The 24,786-nt window shown below is 28.3% G+C and overlaps 1 protein-coding gene across 5 annotated transcripts in view; it reads right to left on the minus strand.

Annotated features, from left to right (window-relative positions):
* Positions 1-24,786, minus strand: part of f (espin protein forked) — a 368,923-nt gene that overhangs the window by 124,942 nt on the left and 219,195 nt on the right. Inside the window, exon 1 of one of the 5 annotated variants that reach the window (XM_075302420.1) lies at positions 5,608-6,513. The exons of the other annotated variants lie outside the window; for them this stretch is intronic. Within the exon in view, the coding sequence (XP_075158535.1) occupies positions 5,608-5,615 (8 nt within the window). The 5' untranslated portion in view covers positions 5,616-6,513. Of the gene's footprint in view, positions 1-5,607; positions 6,514-24,786 lie in introns of those variants that run through there. 5 annotated transcript variants of the gene reach the window in all.

The following is a 24,786-nucleotide window of genomic DNA, read 5'->3' on the forward strand; positions in this document are numbered from 1 at the left end:
AAAAAATGTTTTTTTGTTTTATTTAAGCTAAAGCTGTAATTGGTGTTGCATTCACCACCCAGGGTATCTAGCAACAAGTGGCAGTTTGCCTACACTGAAGAGAAAAAACTAGTGGCAAATTCTTGGTATATATTCTAAATTGTGGTCTTAAAGAAAGGTTGTACAATTATAAATATCATTATCATTTATCATTTTTTTATTGTATTTCCAAGAAAGCAAAAATAATTTTTATGAAATATAAATATTACTATAGAATCAAAAGAATTCGTTTAGATTTTTAAACATATTTCTTGTGAAATATTTATATTTCCTATTTTTATTAAATATATTTTGAGATAATATATGTATAATGTTATGCAAAGTTCATATGAATAAACTTATTTATTTGGGCAAATTTTTTTATATTGCATAAGAAACAAATAAAAATATCGGATTTGATTTCTATATCCCCATCAATTTCATTTATTGTATAAATTACTCATTCAAATTATTGAAGAATATAGAAAAAAAAAAACAATCTTCAATTGTTAAGAACGAGATTCAAAGACTCAAAGTCTCAATATTTTCAAATTCCCTTCAGGATTTTGGTATTGATTTTGAGCCAAAGATCCTGCTTCTTTAAAATAAATAAATTTTTAAGGAAGCTATCTAGCTTTAAATCATGGTTCTACACTGGTAGAAAAAGTTTCGTTAATACGATGAATTCCAACGTTGTATTAACGAAATTCTTCTTCATTAAAAGTCAGCCAACGTAGCATTTCGTTATAACAACGTAATTTTACGTTATAATAATGACGTAGGCTTTTCGTTGTGTTAACGATTGAATATTCGTTGTATGAATGAAACTTATTCATTGTATGGATGCGGCTTACACGTTGAATGAATGAAAATTATTCATTGTATCAAGCCAGTTTTTTCATTGTCTGAATGAAAGACTTACTTTGTATCAATGAAAACAAACGTTATATTAATGAAACCTAATGAATTATTGAGTCTAGTCATTGGTAGTGTATTATTTTATGTTAAGATCTTTGAAATATATTTTAGTAGGAAATAATAAATAAATTAAGCAATTTAATATTATTTCACTCAGAATTGAGTCATTGTCTATTTAATTTTGACAAACTTTGATCATGTACCCAGCAAACAAATTGGAAGTTCGACTAAAGGCACAACTTTAAAAGCACTTCCAAAAATGCCCTCCCAAAAATGTTTTTTATTTTAAGAACACAGGAAGTTCTTTTGATTCAATTTTTTTAAAAATCGCTTTGTTCATGTTTTTAATAAGAAAAATTTTAAAATTTTTTAAATTTTAGAAAATTTCAATAGAAAATTTTGTCAAAATTTTATTTCTATAGAATTTTTTTGTATTTCCATAGAAAATTTTAGCAAAATTTTATTTCTTTAGAAACTTTATTTCATTTGAAAATTTTGGCATAATTTTGATTCTATAGCAAATTTTGTGAACAGTTTTTTTATTGAAAATTTTGTGAAAATTTTATTTCTGTAGAAAATTTTGTGAACATTTCATATCAATAAAATTTTATTAAACTTTTATTTATATAGAACATTTTATCAAAATTTTATTAAAAATTTATTTCTGTAGAAAATTTTGTCAAAATTTTATTTCTACAGAAAATGTTCTCTAAATTTTATTACTCTAGAAGATTTTGTCAAAATTTTATTTCTTTAGAAAATTTTGTCATAATTTTATTTCTATAGAAATATTTTGTCATAATTTTATTTCTATAGAAAATTTAGGCAAATTTGTATTTCTATAGAAAATTTTGTCAAAATTTTATTTCTATAGAAAATTTTGTCTAAATTTTATTTCTTTAGAAAATTTTGTCATACTATTATTTCTATAGAAACTTTTGTCAAAAATCTATATCTTAGAACATTTTGGCAAAATTATATTTCTATAGAAAATTTTTTCAAAAATTTATTTCTTTAGAACAATTGAAATAATAAAAAAGTTTCAAATAGGAAATAATATTTATTCATAAATAAGCAATTTATTATTATTTCACTCAGAATTGGGAATTAATTTTGACAAACTTTGATCATGTATCCAGCAAAAAAAATTTTGTATTTCTATAGAAAATTTTAGCAAAATTTTATTTCTGTAGAAACTTTATTTCATTTGAAAATTTTGGCATAATTTTTATTCTATAGAACATTTTGTGAACATTTTATTTCTATGGAAAAATTTGTGAAAACTTTATTTCTGTAGAAAATTTTGTGAAAATTTCATATCAATAAAATTTTCTATAAAATTTTATTAAAATTTTATTTATATAGATAATGTTCTCGAAATTTTATTTCTATAGAAAATTTTGTCAAAATTTATTTCTTTAAAAAATTTTGTCATAATATTATTTCTATAAAAAAGTTTGTCAAAATTCTATTTCTATGGAACATTTTGGCAAAGAATATTTTTTTCAAAATTTTATTTCTATAGAATATGTTCTCTAAATTTTATTTCTATAGAATATGTTCTCTAAATTTTATTTCTATAAAAAATTTTGTCAAAATGTTACTTCGTTAGAAAATTTTGTCAAAATTTTATTTATATAGAAAATTTTATCAAAATTTTATTAAAAATTTTTTTCGATAGAAAAATTTACCAAAATTTTATTTCTTTATAAAATTTTGTCAAAATTTTATTTCTTTAGAAAATGTTGCCATAATATTATTTCTATAGAAAATTTTGTCAAAATTCTTTTTCTATAGAACATTTTGGCAAAATTGTATTTCTATAGAAAATTTTGTTAAAATTTTATTTCTATAGAAAATTTTGCCAAAATTTTATTTCTTTAGAAAATTTTATCATACTATTATTTCTATAAAAAATTTTGTCAAAAATTTTATTAAAATTTTATTGAAAATTTATTTGTATAAAACATTTTTGTCAAATTTTTACTTCTATAGGAAACTTTGTGTCAAAATTTGATTTCTATAGAAAATGTTCTCTAAATTTTATTTCTATAGAAAATTTTGTCAAAATTCTATTTCTATAGAACATTTTGGCAAATTTGTATTTCTATAAAAATTTTTTTCAAAATTTTGTTTCTATAGAATACTTTCTCTAAATTTTATTTCTATAGAAAATTTTGTCAAAATTTTATTTCTTTAGAAAATTTTGTCATAATATTATTTCTATAGAAAATTTTGTCAAAAATTTTATCAAAATTTTATTAAAAATTTATTTGTATAAAAAATTTTTGTCAAAATTTTACTTCTATAGGAAACTTTGTCAAAATTTTATTTGTATAGAAAATGTTCTCTAAATTTTATTTCTATAGAAAAATTTGTCAAAATTTTATTTCTTTATAAAATTTTGTCAACATTTTATTTCTTTAGAAAATTTTGTCAAAATTCTATTTCTATAGAAAATTTTGGCAAATTTGTATTTCTATAGAACATTTTGACAAAATTCTATTTCTATAGAAAATTTTGTCAAAATTCTATTTCTATAGAAAATTTTGTCAAAATTGTATTTTTATAACTTTTGGCAAAATTTTATTTGTATAGAAAATTTTTTTAAAATTTTATTTCTTAGGAAAATTTTGTTAAAATTTTATTTCTTCAGAAAAGTTTGTCATACTATTATTTCTATAGAAAATTTTGTCTTAATTGTATTTTTATAGAACATTTTGACAAAATTGTATTTCTATAGAAAAATTTTTCAAAATGTTATTTCTATAGAAAGTGTTCTCTAAATAGTATTTCTATAGAAAATTTTGTCAAAATTCTTTTTCTATAGACCATTTTGGCAAAATTTTATTTCTATAGAAAATTTTGTTAAAATTTTATTTCTATAGAAAATTTTGTCAAAATTTTATTTCTATAGAAAATTTTGTCAAAATTCTATTTCTATAGAACATTTTTGCAAATTTGTATTTCTATAGAAACTTTTTTCAAAATTTTATTTGTATAGAATATGTTTTCAAAATTTTATTTCTATAGAAAATTTTGTCAAAATTTTACTTCTTTAGGTAATTTTGTCATAATATTATTTCTATAGAAAATTTTGTCAAAATTCTATTTCTATAGAAAACCTTGTCAAAATTTTATTTCGATAGAAAATGTTCTCCAAATTTTATTTCTATAGAAAAATTGGTCAAAATTTTATTTCTTTATAAAATTTTGTCAAAATTTTATTTCTTTAGAAAATTTTGTCAAAATTTTATTTCTTTAGAAAATTTTGTTAAAATTTTATTTCTTAGGAAAATTTTGTTAAAATTTTATTTCTATAGAAAATATTCTCTAAATTTTATTTCTATAGAAAATTTTGTCAAAATTCTTTTTCTTAGAACATTTTGGCAAAATTGTATATTTCTATAGAAAATCGCTTTGGCGTAATGGTTAGTATGCTAAGGCGTTCTGTAATGGTGCAACCCCCGAACGAAGCGAAAACGTTTTTCGAGTTGTAACAATTAAATAATAATAAAAATAAAAATTAAAATTGGTGACCAATTTTTTCCACTTTATATAACGTACGCCACACTATGGAACATGGTATTATAACCTACCAGAATGAGACGATATTGACACATGGTACCATTCAATGGTGATGGGGGTACAATAAATTTGTCATTCCGTTTGTAACACGTCGAAATATCAATTTCCGACTACATAAAGTATATTCTTGTTCATAGAGAAATTCTAAGACGATATATCAATGCCCGTCTGTCTGTCTTTTGTAATCACGCTACAATCTTCAATAAAGCTGACGTACTGAAATTTTGCTCAAGGTCGTCTTTTGTCTGCAGGCAGGTTAAGTTCGAAGATGGGCTATATCGGTATAGATTTTGATATAGCCCCCATACAAACCGAGCTCCGATTTGTGGTCTTGAGCATCTAGACACCGCAATTTGTATCGGAAATTCAAAATCTTGAGGTATTTTTGAATGCTTAAATAGGTGTGGCAATTACGGTGTGATTCGGGCAAAGTTTTCTTATAGCCCCCCCCCCCCCCCACATAGCCCGATCTTTTTTTTTTTATCAGATTTGCCTTAAATTGGAAATCTAGAAGTATTTTGGGTCCATACCAAAATGTGCTGAAGATGGTGTGTATCGGTCCAAGTTTTGCTATAGCCCCCATATAGGCCGATCTTTCGATTTGATTTCTTGGTCTTCTGGACACCGCAATTTTTATCTGATTTGCCTTAAAATGGAAATCTAGGTGTATTTCGGGTCCATAAACAAGTGTGCCGAATATGGTGTATCGGTGGGAGCCACCGTGGTGCAATGGTTAGTATGCCCGCCTTGCATACACAAGATGGTGGGTTCGATTCCTGCTTCAACCGAACACCAAAAAAACTTTTCAGCGGTGGATTATCCCACTTCAGTAATGCTGGTGATATTTCTGAGTGTTTTTTTAAGTGGCTTCACAGCAATGTGGAACGCCGTTCTAAACATAAATAATGCCCGATCGAAGTTAGAGCTTTTCTTCCTGCTAACTTATATAACTTCCGCATTAACTTATCCATAAGTTGATCATATATTCCAAGATTTGCCAGTAGTTTTCTCTCAGTGTACGAGACAAATAGAAAAAGAAAACGAATCTAAATCCATGTCCGTGTATCGGTTTGTATTAACTACCTTTTCATTATGCCGTGGTTTCATACAACAACAAAAAAATGGCAAGAAATAAAAAAAAAACAAAAATAATAATACAAGCACTGGAAAATAAATCAAAATCGCTTCAATTAAAGTCAGCACCACAAACGGAGGAGATTGAGTTTTTTTATTTCGAATTTTGTATATTTTATGTTTTTTGTTTGCTTTTCCTTAGTTTTGAATGTTATTATATATTTCTATTTTAATAATTATAGTTTTTCTTCAGCTTCTTCGACTATGGTTTCATTGGAATTGGGCACATATAAGCAAGCCAACACACATATAGAATAAAATGTTGCAGTTAAACACTTTCGTAGTTGCTGTTAATGACTATGTATGTGTGTGTGTGTAACCGTAACGGTTATGATACATTATTTCTTCTTCTTTTTTTTTGTAAATTTGAAATGTCTGATATGGATATTAAAGCGAGCATTATTAAGACAGGCCAGTTATGTTTTTGATTTTTATGATTTTACGCGTTTGTTTCTCATTTGGCCATCTTTAAAGGCTTTAGCATGCTCGAATGCAATGGTCGAATGCACTTTTACTGGGTTTTCAAACACACGGATGAGGAGCTAGAAGAACTTTGTAGATAATTTTTTTTAATGCAACACAAAAATTTCACGTCATATTTTTCTTTAAGGTTTATTTGGTTTTCTAAGACAAAAAAATTGGATTTTTGTTTTAAACAATTTTTTTAATGTCGTAGTGAAGCAGCGATAACAACTGCAATCAAATTCTTTTGCTTTTTCACAATTTTTTTTTGCAAGAATTTTTTCAAAACTGTAACGGCTCTCCGCGTTGTTACTGCAATAGCACGATTCACGTAAATTCTAATTCTATTTCTAAAGTTGAAAATTAAAGAAAAGTTTTCTGGTGGATAACGCAATCACCACCATTCGCCACTACACGCCGTACATGAATAGATCACGGCTTGTTGGCCGCCTTAAGCGCAAGCGCAAAAGAAACACAAGAATAACAAAACAAAAACAACGGCAACAGCAACAACAACAAATAAGCCAAAGCTGGACAACATCGTCAATATCAGCTGCCGCATTGGCATTCACAAACAGACAAAAGGCAATTGCCAACCCACCACCAGTTTGGCCTACACAGAAAAAAATATCACCAAAATATTTCCAATTAAAAATTTAATTGAAGTTGAAATTTTTTTCAATTAATAAATTAATTGGTACAATTAACTTTTTAATCAAGATAGAAACATTAAATTAATTAAGTCAATGATTGAACATTTTAAAATTTTTAATTAAAAAGTTAATTGATACAATTAATTTTTAATCAAATTCGGAAGACTAAGTCAGTTTATGATGATGAACATTTTTTTTTTAATTTTTAATTAAAATTTTTTTTCAAACAATCAATTGTTAATCCAAATAAAAATTCTAAGCCAATTCAGAATGTAATTGAAAATAGTTATCTTTTTTTAATTAATAAATTAATTGAGTTTTGCAATCAACATCAATTAAATTTTTAATTGAATCAATTAAAAAATTAATTGAAATTTTGCAATGAAATCAATTAATTTTTTAATCAAGAATTTTTTCTATGCCCAATTAAAACTGTGATTGATACTATCATTTTCGTGATTGAAGACATTTCAATTAAAAAATTAATTGGATCAATTAATTTCGTGATTGAATCAGAAAAAAATTTTTTGTGTGTAGGTGGTAATCTTAAAACCAGAAGACCCCACTGTTGCATTCATTGAGTATTTCACTCAATTCAATTCAAACAAAACTCAAAACAATACGACACATTGGCGTTTTATTGAATGCAAAGCGGATGAATAGCCTGTTGCTTCTCTCCCCCCCTCACCCCTCACCATTCTTTTTGCCACCTCATTTTATTAGGAAATCAAATTTGAAAAGTTTTTTTTTCCGTATTGTCCCACATAAGTGATGGCGCTTTAAATATTGCTGATTTTTGAAATTTGGATTAGCAAGTTGATCCATTCATCCATTCAGCGAAATCTTCGACATAAGATAAAGAGTAGAATACGAGGTTAGTTGCAAGAGATTAACCAAATCCAGACTTTGGATTCTAGAGTGACTAGTAATACAACATAGTAAAGTGTTTGTTGTTATACCCTCCACCGTAGGATGGGGGGTATATTAACTTTGTCATTCCGTTTGTAACACATCGAAATATTGCTCTAAGACACCATAAAGTATATATATTCTGGGTCGTGGTGAAATTCTGAGTCGATCTAAGCATGACCGTTCGTCCGTCCGTCTGTTGAAATCACGCTCACTTCCGAACGAAACAAGCTATCGACTTGAAACTTGGCACAAGTAATTGTTATTGATGTACGTCGGATCGTATTGCAAATGGGCCATATCGGTCCACTTTTACGTATAGCCCCCATATAAACGGACCCCCAAATTTGGCTTGCAGACCCTCTAAGAGAAGCAAATTTCATCCGATCTGGCTGAAATTTTGTACATGGTATTGGTATATGGTCTCTAACAACCATGCAAAAATTGGTCCACATCGGTCCATAATTATATAAATCCCCCATATAAACCGATCCCCAGATTTGGCTTGCGGAGCCTCAAAGAGAAGCAAATTTCATCCGATCCGGCTGAAATTTGGTATTGCAACTGGGACATATCGGTCCACTTTTGCGTATAGCCGCATATAAACGGACCCCCAGATTTGGCTTGCGGAGCCTCAAAGAGAAGCAAATTTCATCCGATCCGGCTGAAATTTTGTACATGGTATTGGTATATGGTCTCTAACCACTATGCAAAAATTGATCCACATCGGTCCATAATTATATGTAGCCCACATATAAACCGATCCCCAGATTTGGTTTTCGTAGCCTTAAAGAGAAGCAAATTTCATCCGATCCGCCTGAAATTTAGTATGGCGTGTTGGTATATGGTATCTAACAACCATGCAAAAATTGGTCGACATCGGTCCATAATTATATATAGCCCCCATATAAACCGATCGCCAGATTTGGCTTGCGGAGCCTCTTGAAGGAGCAAAATTCATCCGATCCGGTTGAAATTTGGTACATTTCGCTAGTGTATGGCCGATAACAACCATGGAAAAATTGGTCCGAATCGATCTATATTACAAAAGTTCATATCGGTTCGTAATTATTTCTTCCCTATATATACCGGTCAAGAACTGAATATATACGTATTTAATCGACCATTTTTTTGTCTACCATATATATCCCACATGAACTAATTTACAATTTAGAAGATGATGTTAAGAAGTTTTAAGATCCCTTGCCATCGGCTGCAACCCAAGTAATTTAATTTTGGATGACCGCCTTTAGTAGAAGTTTCTACGCAATCCATGGTGGAGGGTACATAAGATTCGGCCTGGCCGAACTTACGGCCGTATATACTTGTTTTTAATTTTGTTGTTCGAGTTGGGTACGAATTATGACAAAGCCATCACACCCTGCACGAAAGTGGCTCTGCAATATTTACTCTTAACAGCCCTACTCCCCAAAATGCGTCAGGTGCAAAAGTCCAACGGATTAGGTTCGGTATAGTGGCAGCCCGATTTCAGGCTCACTTAGACAATTCAATCCATTTTGATGCCATAGTGGTGAATTTTTCTCTTATAACCGATTGCTGCCCGTTTCCATGTTTAGCTCAAAGACAAGGACCTCCTCTTTATGGTGTTTAGCTCAAAGACAAGGACCTCACATTACGGTGAAACCACTTAGAGAAGCTTTGAAAAACTCAGAAATTTCAACACATGGACGAAAACGACTGTTGGTGTAAAAATTATATGTTTGGAATTGAAATGTTTAAGTACATTATTTTAAGTGCAAGCGTATAATGTTCATAAGCTAGTATAACATGTTTGCGTCATATATGTTAATATGTTTGAACATATTATGTTGATGGGTAAACGTTCATTATTGTTTATATACTTACATATGTTGTATATAAAAATTAATGTTTGGCGTGTAATATTCAAATAAGTATTTTTATTTGTATAAATATAGTACATTTAAGACTTTTTGCTGCAAGTAAAAAATATTTAGTAACAGGTATGGAGCCTTAAAAAAGATATGCTTAGCATAAAACCTAATATGTTTGCACAGTACAAACAATTTTTTGGGAGTACATGTTACTGAGACGATTATTTTTGAGAGTGCAGCATTACTGAGAGGGGATAATCCACCGCTGAAAAACTTTTTGGTTTTAGTCGAACCTGAGATTGAACCCAGAAACTTTTTTGTGCAAGGCGGACATACTAACCATTGTGGCTGCCATTGGTGACTTCCACACCCTCAAAAAAAAATAGATTCTGTAACATATACCCCAAACCCATTTTGCTTCAAGCATATATATTTTCAGGATTGGTCCAAAAAAAATATTGTTTGTATTGTTCGAACATATTATGTTTCACCTTGGAGCATACACTGCTAGAAAAATTTTGAATAAAATTTTCTTTGTGTGGATATATTTTTAAGGTGCAAATTGATTACTTCCATTATATAACTTGCAGCATACTCTCTAGGTCTCCCTTTCTAAACACATATATGTTTATAGACTATTTCTAAATTAATATATGTTTGCATCTAGGCGTATTATATTTAGTCCCAAACATAATATGTTCTAACATATTAACATATATGTCCCAAACATGTTATGCTAGTTTATGAACATTATAAGTTTGCACTTAAAAATATTGTGTTAAAAAATTTGAGTTCCAAACATATAATTTTTACACCCAAACATATGAAAAATAGTCTTTTTCGTCCGTGCAAGTCCAACTGATTAATATCCGGAGATTTTGATGGTCATTGTGTGGTAGAAATGAAGCGAGGAACCCCTATTTTAAGTAATTTTTGCTTCACGCGTGCTGGGTGCAATGGTGCTAAGTCGTGTATAAAGGTCCATGGTTATTTCTATAAAAAATTTTGTCAAAATTTTATTTCTATAAAAAAATTTTTCAAAATTTTATTTCTATAGACAATTTTATCAAAATTTTATTTCTATAGAAAATTTTGTCAAAATTTTATTTCTATAGAAAATTTTGTCAAAATTTTATTCCTATAGAAAATTTTGTCAAAATTTTATTTCTATAGAAAATTTTGTCAAAATTTTGTTTCTATAGAAAATTTTGTCAAAATTTTATTTCTATAAAATATTTTGTCAACATTTTGTTTCTATAGAAAATTTTGTCAAAATTTTGTTTCTATAGAAAATTTTGTCAAAATTTTGTTTATATCGAAAATTTTGTCAAAATTATATTTCTATAGAAAATTTTGTCAAAATTTTATTTCTATAGAAAATTTTGTCAAAATTATATTTCTATAGAAAATTTTGTCAAAATTTTATTTCTATAGAAAAGTTTGTCAAAATTTTATTTCTATAGAAAATTTTGTCAAAATTTTATTTCTATAGAAAATTTGGTAAAAATTTTATTTCTCAATCAATCAATGTCAAAATTTTATTTCTATAGAAAATTTTGTCAAAATTTTATTTCTATAGAAATTTGTGTCAAAATTTTATTTCTATAGAAAATTTTGTCAAAATTTTATTTCTATAGAAAATTTTGTCAAAATTTTATTTCTATAGAAAATTTTGTCAAAATTTTATTTCTCAATCAATCAATGTCAAAATTTTATTTCTATAGAAAATTTTCTCAAAATTTTATTTCTACAGAAATTTGTGTCAAATTGTTATTTCTATAGAAAATTTTGTCGAAATTTTATTTGTATAGAAAATTTTGTCAAAATTATATTTCTATAGAAAATTTTGTCAAAATTTTATTTCTATAGAAAATTTTGTCAAAATTTTATTTCTATAGAAAATTTTGTCAAAATTTTATTTCTATAGAAAATTTTGTCAAAATTTTGTTTCTATAGAAAATTTTGTCAAAATTTTATTTCTATAAAATATTTTGTCAACATTTTGTTTCTATAGAAAATTTTGTCAAAATTTTGTTTCTATATAAAATTTTATCAAAATTTTGTTTCTATCGAAAATTTTGTCAAAATTATATTTCTATTGAAAATTTTGTCAAAATTTTATTTCTATAGAAAATTTTGTCAAAATTATATTTCTATAGAAAATTTTGTCAAAATTTTATTTCTATAGAAAATTTTGTCAAAATTTTATTTCTATAGAAAATTTGGTCAAAATTTTATTTCTCAATCAATCAATGTCAAAATTTTATTTCTATAGAAAATTTTCTCAAAATTTTATTTCTATAGAAATTTGTGTCAAAATTTTATTTCTATAGAAAATTTTGTCAAAATTTTATTTCTATAGAAAATTTTGTCAAAATTATATTTCTATAGAAAATTTTGTCAAAATTTTATTTCTATAGAAAATTTTGTCAAAATTTTATTTCTCAATCAATCAATGTCAAAATTTTATTTCTATAGAAAATTTTCTCAAAATTTTATTTCTACAGAAATTTGTGTCAAATTTTTATTTCTATAGAAAATTTTGTCGAAATTTTATTTGTATAGAAAATTTTGTCAAAATTATATTTCTATAGAAAATTTTGTCAAAATTTTATTTGTATAGAAAATTTTGTCAAAATTATATTTGTATAGAAAATTTTGTCAAAATTTTATTTCTCAATCAATCAATGTCAAAATTTTTCTATATTTCTATAGAAATTTTTGTCAAAATTATATTTCTATAAAAAGCTCTACCCATCTACGAAAAAATAAAAATAAATCCACAATTTCTGGTACAATTCTACCAACTGTGGCAACTTGTCTACCAGCCAATTTTACTACTTGATTATTTAAAAGTAAATTATCGCGTATAAATACAAGGTGACGTAACTCCCATTTTCATATCTCCAGCATTTGGAAGACGATCGTCAGTCTCTTGGTTGTGGTTCGAAATCTTTATCTTATTGCAGCTTGCTGGATTTGACAAAATTTAAATCTTTTTAAATTATTACTGATTTTCTACAACAGAGCCTTTTTTATATTTTTTATTTTTATATTGGGGATTTTTGTGAGGAATTTAAATTTAAATTGTGGATTTTTGGGGACGATAGCACCATAATTTGGGGACAAAAGCCAGAAAAATACAGGCAACACTGGTGTGCACTATTACGTCAGTATTCTCCGTTATTCCAAAATTCTCAAATCAACCTCGTATATTAGCCTTCAGCATTTACAATTCTTGGTCACATTAAGACAAATTTGGTTTAAATATTCAACTAAATACTTGTCGTTTAAAAAGTCCACATATTAGACATTAATCATTTCAAATGTTGACCAATTTTCACTTTACAAAATTTCTTTAAAAACAAACTAAACTCCGTATGTGAGCAGATGAGTCAAACCACCATATAGACAGATAAGTATATGTGGCCAATGAAAGCTTCATACTTTCAAGTCATTTAATTTTTGTGTCTGCAATGTCTACTAGAATTAGAAGAAAATAAAATGCAACTCAGCAAGAGACAATGACTGGTCAGGTCATGGACACTTTTCACAATAAATCATGGAATCAGTTAGTGGGCCATGTGTTATAGACGTCGTTCATGGACACAACGGTGTGTTTGAAATTTTGTAAAATTATAACAAAGGATGTCTTTCATTTCATTTCCTTCTTCCAGATCTAAAATCCATTTCAAAACGAGGGTAAGCAACTCTAAAGTCTACTTAGTAATTATTTTGTCAACAACAGGTGGTAATTATGGAGCATGGGCTTTGTTTTTAGCATTTTGTTGTTTTTCATTCCAGCCTGGCCAATAGAGCTTTGTGAGTTTCAAGTGTGACATATTAACAGCCATACACAAAAGATAACTCCCAAGCGAAAGGGAAACTTTTTTCTCTATTTATTTTTTGGCTTTTGTTGTTGGTCTTGGAATTACGAAATCTTTTTACACACCCTTTATGTCTCTCTTTTTTATGTAATTATAAACAGTTTTGCTTGGTCTTTATGATAAACGGATTACTCCGGATTACCAATGATGTCTTATTTTAAACAAAAAGACAGCAAAACGAAAGTGATATGATTGATACAGATGCTACATCGAAAGAAAAATTACTTTGTTATCTTGGTGGATACCCATTTGAATCGAAAGGTACATGACCTAGCACACGGTTGCCACGCGAGTAAAAAACAAGTATATACAGCACTAAGTTCGGCCGGGCCGAATCTTAAATACCCACCACCATGAACCAAATATTAGGGTTTCCTTTGAAATTTCAGGAGGGATTGAGGACTTGAGGACACTTCCCGAAGATAAATTTAAAGATTTCACCTATGAGGACTATATCAGATTCTGGATTTATAAGAACCATTTTTGTTTGAGTTTTAGAGGAATCATTAACATCTCTTGTAAGTGTGCAAGAAAATTATAAAATAACGTCTTGCTTTGAAATCTTAAATCTGTAGATTTTCACCCGAGAAGTATCTGAAATCTGAAAATTTTACATTGAGTTTCAAGCAATTTTCATGATCAGTGCGCCTTCTATACCCTCAAGAAATGAAGTAGGTCTATATGGAGGCATTACCAAAAGGACCGATAAAAACTTAATCCGATACACGTTTTTGGGAGCCTAAAATAATATTTACAATTTCAGGCAAATCGCATAAAAACTACGGATTCTAGAAACCCAAGAAGTAAAATCGGGATATCGGTCTATATGGGGGCTATACCAAAACATGGGCCGATACTCACCATTTGTGGCACACCTCTTTATGGTCCTCAAATACCTATAAATTTCCAATTTCAGACAAACTGTATTTAAACTACGGATTCTATAAGCCGAAGACCCCAAATCGGGAGGTCGTTTTATATGGGGACCATACCAAAACATGGACCGATACTCACAATTTTTGGCACACGTATTTGTGGTCCTACAATACCTCTAGATTTCCAATTTCAGGTAAATTGAATAAAAACTGCGGTTTCTATAAGCCCAAGAAGTAAAATCGGGAGATCGGTCTAAATGGGGGCTATACCAAAATATGGACCGATACTCACCATTTTCGGCACACCTCTTTATGGTCCTAAAATACCACTAGATTTCCAATTTCAGGCAAATAGGATAAAAACTTCGGATTCTAGAAGCCCAAGAATTAAAATCGGGAAATCGGTCTATATGGGGGCTATACCAAATATTGACCGATACTTACCATTTTCGGCACACCTCTTTATGATCCTAAAATACCACTAGATTTCCAATTTCAGACAAATTGGATAAAAACTACGGTTTCTATAAGCTCAAGACCCCAAATCGGGAGGTCCTTTTATATGGGGACCATACCAAAACATGGACCGATACTCACAATTTTTGGCATACGTATTTGTGGTCCTACAATACTTCTAGATTTCCAATTTCAGGTAAATTGAATAAAAACTGCGGTTTCTATAAGCCCAAGAAGTAAAATCGGGAGATCGGTCTATATGGGGGCTATACCAAAATATTTTCCGATACTCACAATTTTTGGCACACGTATTTGTGGTCTTACAATACCTCTAGATTTCCAATTTCAGGTAAATTGAATAAAAACTGCGGTTTCTATAAGCCCAAGAAGTAAAATCGGGAGATCGGTCTATATGGGGGCTATACCAAAACATGGACCGATACTCACCATTTTTGGCACACCCCTTTATGGTCATAAAATACCTCTACATTTCTAATTTCAGGCAAATTGGATAAAAACTACGATTTCTATAAGCCCAAGACCCCAAATCGGGAGGTCGGTTTATATGGGGACTATATCAAAACCTGGACCGATATAGCCCATCTTCGAACTTGACCTGCCTGCAGACAAAAGACGAGTTTGTGCAAAATTTCAGCGCGATTGCTTCATTATTGAAGACTGTAGCGTGATTACAACAGACAGACAGACAGACAGACAGACAGACAGACAGACGGACAGACGGACATCGTTATATCGTCTTAGAATTTCTCCCTGATCAAGAATATATATACTTTATATAGTCGGAAATTGATATTTCGATGCGTTACAAACGGAATGACAAACTTATTATACCCCCGTCACCATTCTATGGTGGTGGGTATAATAATGTACAAAATTAAGAAAAAAAATCACATTTTAAAATTTTTGATCTAATTTTGTAGGTTAGCATGGAAAGTCAAAGAAGTCATATAAAATTGCAAAAATTATGGAGGTTTAGTCCAATAACTTCAACATTAAAAAACGTAGTAGAAAACGATCACTTCTAATAGAGTCTTACACAAAAAAAAAAATATTTTTTGTCTTCAATCATGAAATTAATTGAAATTCAATCGCAGAAATGATTGTATCAATCACAAAAGTTAATTAAAAATTAATTGCTTCAATTAAAAATTTAATTGATACCATTAATTTTTATACCCTCTTCATGCACTTTAAAAATCTGTTAACGAATACTTAAATTTCCAAATTCAGACTCGACTTGAAGTAGAAATTATGCTCAAGAAAAAAATATATCCAGTTCTAACCGAATTCATTCTAAAATGCTTCGACTTTTGGACAAGAAAAAAAAACTTTATATCAGAGCAATGAGTCTCTTATGCCAAGCAATTCGTATTTTAAGGAAATTAAATCTTTGAATTTTTTTTTCAGTGAATGAATCTAACTTTTATTTCCATTTCACCGAAAATCCTTCCTTAAAATTAGTAGCTTAGCGGATTATTTTCGTTTACACACTGTAGAAAACTTTATTTACATACTTTCAGTCTCCACTTGAAAAGACCGTTAAATGATATAGGAAAAATGTCCACAAATATACACCCAGAGAAGGAATATGATCACCTCAAACATGCTTTAGGAGCAAAATGTTATTTTTGGATGGTGACCATGTAACATGATTTTCGCAACCATGTTATTTTCTCGGAAATCATGTAATTGATTTCGGCAAGCAGGTTATATTTAACGAGAAAATAACATTTTAGTGGCAAACATGTTACATGGTCACCATACAAAAATAACATTTTGCTCTTGAAACATGTTTGAGGTGATCATATTCCTTCTCCGCGTGTAGTATTAGACGGGAAAACCCCCTCATTTATTAAGTCTTAAATGATATCCGTATGTTTAATCGAATTTGGAATACAGAGATAACATTGCAGTATGTAACAAGTATAAACGGCCGTAAGTTCGGCCAGACCGAATCTTATGTACCCTCCACCATGGATTGCGTAGAAACTTCTACGAAAGCCTGTCATCCACAATCGAATTACTTGGGTTGTAGTATCTTAAATCGTTTTCTAAATTGTGAGTTAGTCCATACGTGGTATATATTAGACAAAAAAAGTATGTGTAGGTAAGTCTACAAATAATTACGAATCGATATGGACTTTTGCACGGAATTGAAATATGGGGGTCGCTTATATGGGGGCTATATATAATTATTGATATGGACCAATTTTTGTGTGATTGGGGATCGATTTATCTGAGGGCTATATATAACTATAGACCGATATGGACCTAGTTAGGCATGGTTGTTAACGGCCATATACTAGCACAATGTACCAAATTTCAATTGACTCGGATGAAATTTGCTCCTCCAAGAGGCTCCAAAAGCAAATTTCGGGATCGATTTATATGGGGACTATATATGATTATGGACTGATATGGACCACTTTTGGCATGGTTGTTAAATATCATATACTACCACCACGTACCAAATTTCAACCAGATTGGATGAATTTTGCTTCTCCAAAAGGCACCGGAGGTCAAATCTGGGGATCGGTTCATATGGGGGTTATATAATTATGGACTGATATGAACCAATTCCTGCATGGTTGTTGGATACCATATACTAACATCACGTACCAAATTTCAACCGAATCGGATGAATTTTGCTCTTCCAAGGGGCTCCGGAGATAAAATCTGGGCATCGGTTTATATGGGGGCTATATATAATTATTGACCGATTTCGACCAATTTTTGCATGGCCATTAGAGACCATATATTAACACCATGTACCAAATTTCAGCCGGATCGGATGGAATTTGCTTCTCTTAGAGGCTCCGAAAGCCAAATCGGGGGATCGGTTTATATGGGGGCTATATATAATTATGGGCCGATGCGGACCAATTTTTGCATGGTTGTTAGAGACCATATACTAACACCATGTACCAAATTTAAGCCGGATCGGATGAAATTTGCTTCTCTTAGAGGATCCGCAAGCCAAATCTGGGGATCTGTTTATATGGGGGCTATATATAATTATGGACCGATGTGGACCAATTTTTGCATAGTTGTTAGAGACCATATACTAACACCATGTACCAAATTTAAGCCGGATCGGATGAAATTTGCTTCTCTTAGAGGGTCTGAAAGCCAAATTTGGGGGTCCTTTTATATGGTGGCTATACGTAAAAGTGGACCGATATGGCCCATTTGCAATACCATTCGACCTACATCAATAACAACTACTTGTGCCAAGTTTCAAGTCGATAGCTTGTTTCGTTCGGAAGTTAGCGTGATTTCAACAGACGGACGGACGGACGGACATGCTTAGATCGACTCAGAATTTCTCCACGACCCAGAATATATATACTTTATGGGGTCTTAGAGCAATATTTCGATGTGTTACAAACGGAATGACAAAGTTTATATACCCCCATCCTATGGTGGAGGGTATAAAAAACGAAATTAATAGTTGCACAACATGTCAAAATCGTGGCACAAAACTAGAACAACTATGACATTTAGTTGCACAACAAAAACACAAAAGTATCAACGCATGACCGAAGTGGCTAAATTTCCACTAAAGTGAGACAACTTTAACACGGTTGAAAACTACTCAAAAACATAATCCCCTATTAAGAAAATATGACAACTGAAATTTTGCGATTCGATATAGGGATATGGAGGTTTATCTCAGAACAATGATACATGCCCATTCAGTGTTGTTAAGCCCACTCAACAACACTACACTCATATAGGGTAAGTGCAGCAAATGTGGTATAGGCTGGTAATGTGGTATAGTAGCTTTTTTCTCTATCTAACAACATACAAATAACTAAACCATGCTGAATAGATTGTGGTTGTCAGAAAATGAAGCAATCAAAGATCAATTTGTTTTTTGCAACTCTTTCTTTGTGCCAGTTGGAAGAATTCACATTTACCCGTGCTCGAAGGTTTTTTTTTGGTGGTTCTTAATCATTTCGTTTTGTATGAAGGTATATTTTCAAATTATTACTTTTCGGATGTAAATAACTGACGAGTACTAAATAAGCATAAAATGTATGCAATTGCGATACACCTATTGCATTTATTTTTGTTTTACAAAAAAATCTACATTATGGTGTACCACATTACCTGCACATTTTATGAATTCGTGATTAATGTGTTTTTTTAATAAATTCGCAAATATATCCGAAATTATGGGTTTCTTATTTTTCGCTCATAGTTGCGTGGATGGCTAACACTAGTAAAATGAATGTAGTAAAATCTTAGCCTCGTCGAAGAAAAACAAAAAAATTGGCTTTCGAAAAACAAATGGGTATACCACATTTGCTGCACTTACCCTACTAACACGACGTATCAAATTTCAACCGGATCGGATGAATTTTGCTCTTCCAAGAGGCTTCGCAAGCCAAATATGGTACAATATAGCCCATTTGCAATACCATCCAACCTACATCAATAACAGCTACTTATGCCTAGTTTCAAATCAATAGCTTGTTTTGTTCGGAAGTTAGCGTGATTTCAACAGACGGACGGACATGCTTAGATCGACTCAGAATTTCACCACGACCCAGAATACATTTATACTTTATGGGGTCTTAGAGCAATATTACGATGTGTTACAAACGGAATGACAAAGTTAATATACCCACCCATCCTACACAGAAAAAAAGTCTGTTGTAAAACTGATGCTTAAATGAACTAAAATTTATTGCAAAAATTTTATTTTGTTTTAGTATATTTTTAAAATTTTGTAAGAAATTATCCCCAGCCCAACGATTTTTTCTTTATTCCAAGTATGTCTCAAAAATGTTATGAACTAAATGGCAGTAAAATTTCAATGACATATAAATTAGTTCAATTCTAACTAAAACAGAAGAAGTTTTTCTTACACTTCTCAAAAATAGTAAGAATGAAATACAGCGTTGTTAAAATGGGAATGATTTTTTCTTAATTTTTAGTTCATTTTTTCTTTTCGAGAAAGATGCAGTTCGTAAATGGTAATTAAATATCCCAAAAAGTCGGAAAATTTTCGTCAATTTAAAGAATCTCAAAATTTGGAATGCAATTTAGTTCAATTTTCGCACGAGATAGTTCATTTTTCCCATAATGTAGATTACTTTTTTTCTGTGTATGGTGGTGGTATAAAAATGTGAAAAAAGCGAGTTATAAACAATTGAATTAAAACAACTTTCCAGTTAGTTAAAATAAAGAACATCTTTGGGAGGACATTTTTGGAAGTTATGCCTTTAGAACAACTGCCAAAATTTTTGCTGTGATATGGCAAAATTTAGCTATAGAAATTTTCTACATACATTTAAATATTAGAAGACGAACATAAATTGAAAGAACATAAATTTAAATTCTTGTTAGTTTTCTCCACTACTAAAATGTTTGCTGCAAATAAACCGCATGGTATCTATCATGGAATACAGTAACAGGGGCAGTGGGTTACATGGTAGCAACGGAATAAATTCATTTCGAATTAGAGCATTCTTAGCACAGACAAGTATAAAAAAATATACAAGGAAATAGCATCAACGATACTTGATTACAAAAATGTTATAAACTCTCAAACTTGCACCAGAGAACCAGTATCAATGACAACAAATGGAAAATGTCTCCAATGTCAATAATATGGGTAATATCATGTTGTTCTTACTCAAAAAGAAAATCCATACTCGAACAAGGAAGACAACTTTCCTTTCTCCTAAAATATATGAATTGAGTGTAATTTTTGAGTAAACTACTGAATGAGTGTATTTCATTAAAGAAAAATTCTTCTCTTTACTAGTTTGTCTATGGAAGTTTGTTTCTTGCTTGTGGGCAATGCCAGAGAATTTAAAGAACATGTATTGACGTTACTTGAGGAACAACGCGGGTATCATCCTGGTATGATCCCGTTTATTGTTTTGATCACGACAATCAATTACTCGTACACCACTGGCGGCCAGTATTTGTAGAGCATAAAACTAAAACAAATAAAAAAAAATTCATTTTATTGTAGGCCGCTTAGAAAATCATGTGGACATGTTGAAAGAACAAACTCATTTGCGGCATGCTGAATATGGTCATAATTATAGGCATTCAAATGCTTAGCTTATTCTTAAGAAAGGTAAGAAGAAGCTCTAGAAAATATGCAATAGTGTAAACACTGATATGTAATTAATACTGCTGCTTTATAGGATATATTTTGGCCAATTGATGGTTTACATAGAAATTATTATATTATAAAAACAAACTTTACTATTAATTATTTTTGAATTTAATATAAAAGTAGTGGTTTTATTACAAAAGGTGCCATATAAACAGGCACTTATTTGTCTTTAAAGAGACCCCCATCTTGCCCACATTATATGGAAGAATGTCAAGTTTCGCTTTTAGGCCAAATACTATCATAAATGTGAATCGATATATATGGAGTGTAGTTTAGGTCATTTTGGGTTCTTCTCTATTATTAAGGATATAATAATTCCAGTGTTTAAGAATAAAATGTTTAAGAAAATGACCTACCACATGTTGGCCAACAGAGATATCAGATTTCAAAATCCTGAGACAAAACAAAGGGAATATTGCAAAGTCTACATAATAATTTTTTGGACCCTTCGTCTAGTGTTGCCAGAAGAGGGGAAATTCCCTACATGAAGGTTTTCTTCTAATATTTAGCGTATTGTAGGAACGTAGGAGAACAATGTAGGGACTTTTTCACTCAAAACTATTTTTAATATTTTTTATATTTTGGTAGCTCTAGAGGAGAAAATTAGAAGCCGACAGGCAAGGTATAATTTTTAACAATGTGTGGTAACCACGGTTACCAATCGTGCAAAAAAAAATCTACCAAAATTTTAAGAAACCAAATCTACCAAACAAATATTTCCTTAAAAACTTTTGTCAAAATTGTATTTCTATAGAAAATTTTGTCAACATTTTATTTTTATAGAAAATTTTGCCAAATTTTTATTTCTATAGAAAATTTTGTCAAAATTTTATTTCTATAGCAAATTTTGTAAAAAATTTATTTCTATAAGAAATTTTGTCAATTTTTTTTTCTATGGAAAATTTTGTCAAAATTTTATTTCTGTGGAAAATTTCTTCAAAATTTTATTTCTATAGCAAATTTTGTTAAAATTTTATTTCTATAGAAAATTTTTGTTAAAATGTTATTTCTATAGAAAATTTTGTTAAAATTTTATTTCTATAAAAAATGTTGTCAAAGTTTTATTTCCATAGAAAATTTTGTCAAAATTTTATTTCCATAGAAAATTTAGTCAAAATTTTATTTCCATAGAAAATTTTGTCAAAATTTTATTTCTATACAAAATTTTGTTAAAATTTTATTTCTATAGAAAATTTTGTCAACATTTTATTTCTATACAAAATTTTGCTCAAATTTTATTTTTTAGAAAATGTTCCCAAAGTTTTATTTCTATAGAAAATTTTGTCAAAATTTTATTTCCATAGACAATTTTGTCAAAATGTTATTTCTATAGAAAATTTTGTAAAAATTTTATTTCTATAGAAAATTTTGTCAAAATTTTATTTCTATACAAAATTTTGTCAAAATTTTATTTCTATACAAAATTTTGTCAAAATTTTATTTCTATAGAAAAATTTGTCAAAATTTTATTTCTATAGAAAATTTTGTAAAAATTTTATTTCTATAGAAAATTTTTGTCAAAATTTTATTTCTATAGAAAATTTTTGTCAAAATTTTATTTCTATAGAAAATTTCGTCAAAATTTTATTTCAACATTTTATTTTTATAGAAAATTTTGCCAAATTTTTATTTCTATAGTAAATTTTGTAAAAAATTTATTTCTATAGGAAATTTTGTAAAAATTTTATTCCTATAGAAAATTTTGTCAAAATTTTATTTCTATAGAAAATGTTTGTCAAAATTTTATTTCTATGGAAAATTTTGTTAAAATTTTATTTCCATAGAAAATTTTGTCAAAATTTTATTTCTATGGAAAATTTTGTAAAAATTTTATTTCTATAGAAAATTTTTGTCAAAATTTTATTTCTATGGAAAATTTTGTTAAAATTTTATTTCTTAGAAGATGTTGTCAAAGTTTTATTTCTATAGAAAATTTTGTCAGAATTTTATTTCCATAGAAAATTTTGTCAAAATGGTATTTCTATAGAAAATTTTGTCAAAATTTTATTTCTATAGAAAATTTTGTCAAAATTTTATTTCTATACAAAATTTTGCCAAATTTTTATTTCTATAGTAAATTTTATAAAAAATTTATTTCTATAGGAAATTTTGTCAAAATTTTATTCCTATAGAAAATTTTGTCAAAATTTTATTTCTATAGAAAATGTTTGTCAAAATTTTATTTCTATGGAAAATTTTGTTAAAATTTTATTTCTATAGAAAATTTTGTAAAAAATTTATTCCTATAGAAAATTTTGTCAAAATTTTATTTCTATAGAAAATGTTTGTCAAAATTTTATTTCTATGGAAAATTTTGTTAAAATTTTATTTCTTAGAAAATGTTGTCAAAGTTTTATTTCTATAGAAAATTTTGTCAAAATTTTATTTCCATAGAAAATTTTGTCAAAATGTTATTTCTATAGAAAATTTCGTCAACATTTTATTTTTATAGAAAATTTTGTCAAAATTTTATTTCTATACAAAATTTTGTTAAAATTTTATTTCTATAGAAAATTTTGTCAAAATTTTATTTCTATAGAAAATTTTGTTAAAATTCTATTCCTATACAACATTTTGTTAAAATTTTATTTCTATAGTAAACTTTGTAAAAATTTTATTTCTATAGAAAATTTTGCAAAAATTTTATTTCTATGGAAAATTTTGTAAAAATTTTATTTCTATAGAAATTTTTTGTCAAAATTGTATTTCTATGGAAAATTTTGTCAAAATTTTATTTCTATAGAAAATGTTGTCCTATAGAAAATTTTATTTCTATAGAAAATTTTTGCAAAATTTTATTTCTATAGAATATTTTATTTCCATAGAAAATGTTGTCAAAATGTTATTTCCATAGAAAATGTTGTCAAAAGTTTATTTCTTTAGAAAATTTTGTCAAAATTTTATTTCCATAGAAGATTTCGTCAAAATTTTATTTCTATAGAAAATTTTGTCAAAAATTTATTTCTATAGAAAATTTTGTCAACATATTATTTTTGTAGAATTTTGTTCTTAAAATTTTATTTTTGTAAATTTTTTTGCAAATTTTTTATAGAAACTTTTTCCAAAATTTTATTTTTATATAAACCAATCGTGCAAAAAAAAATTACCAAAATTTAAAGAAACCAAATTTACCAAACAAATATTTCTTGAACAACTTTTGTCCAAATTTTATTTCTATAGAAAATTTTGTCCAAATTTTACTTCTACAGAAAATTTTGTCAAAATTTTATTTCTATAGAAAATTTTGTTAAAATTTTATTTCTGTAGAAAATTTTGTCAAAATTTTATTTCTATAGAAAATTTTGTCTAAATTTTATTTCTATAGAAAATTTTGTCAGAATTTTATTTTTATAGTAAATTTTGCCGAAATTTTATTTCTATAGAAAATTTTGTCAAAATTTTATTTCTATAGAAAATTTTGTCAAATTTTATTTCTATAGAAAATTTTGTCAAAATTTTATTTCTATAGAAAATTTTGTCAAAATTTTATTTCCATAGAAAATGTTGACCTATAGAAATTTTTATTTTTTTTTCTATAGAATTTTATTTCTATAGAATATTTTATTTCCATAGAAAATGTTGTCAAAATTTTATTTCCATAGAAGATTTTGTCAAAATTTTATTTCCATAGAAAATGTTGTCAAAATGTTATTTCTATAGAAAATATTGTCAACATTTCATTTTTGTAGAATTTTGTACTCAAAATTTTATGTTTGTAGATTTTTTTCGCAAAATTTTTATAAACTTTGTTTAAAATTTTATTTCTATAGAGATTTGATCTACCAAAACATCAAGAATTCTACCAATCTACCAAACAGAAAAAATCTACTATTTTTGGTAGAATTCTAACAACTGTGGCAACCGTGGTGGTAA

The sequence above is a fragment of the Haematobia irritans genome, chromosome 3, assembly GCF_050003625.1.
Source record: "Haematobia irritans isolate KBUSLIRL chromosome 3, ASM5000362v1, whole genome shotgun sequence".
NCBI lineage: Eukaryota > Metazoa > Arthropoda > Insecta > Diptera > Muscidae > Haematobia > Haematobia irritans.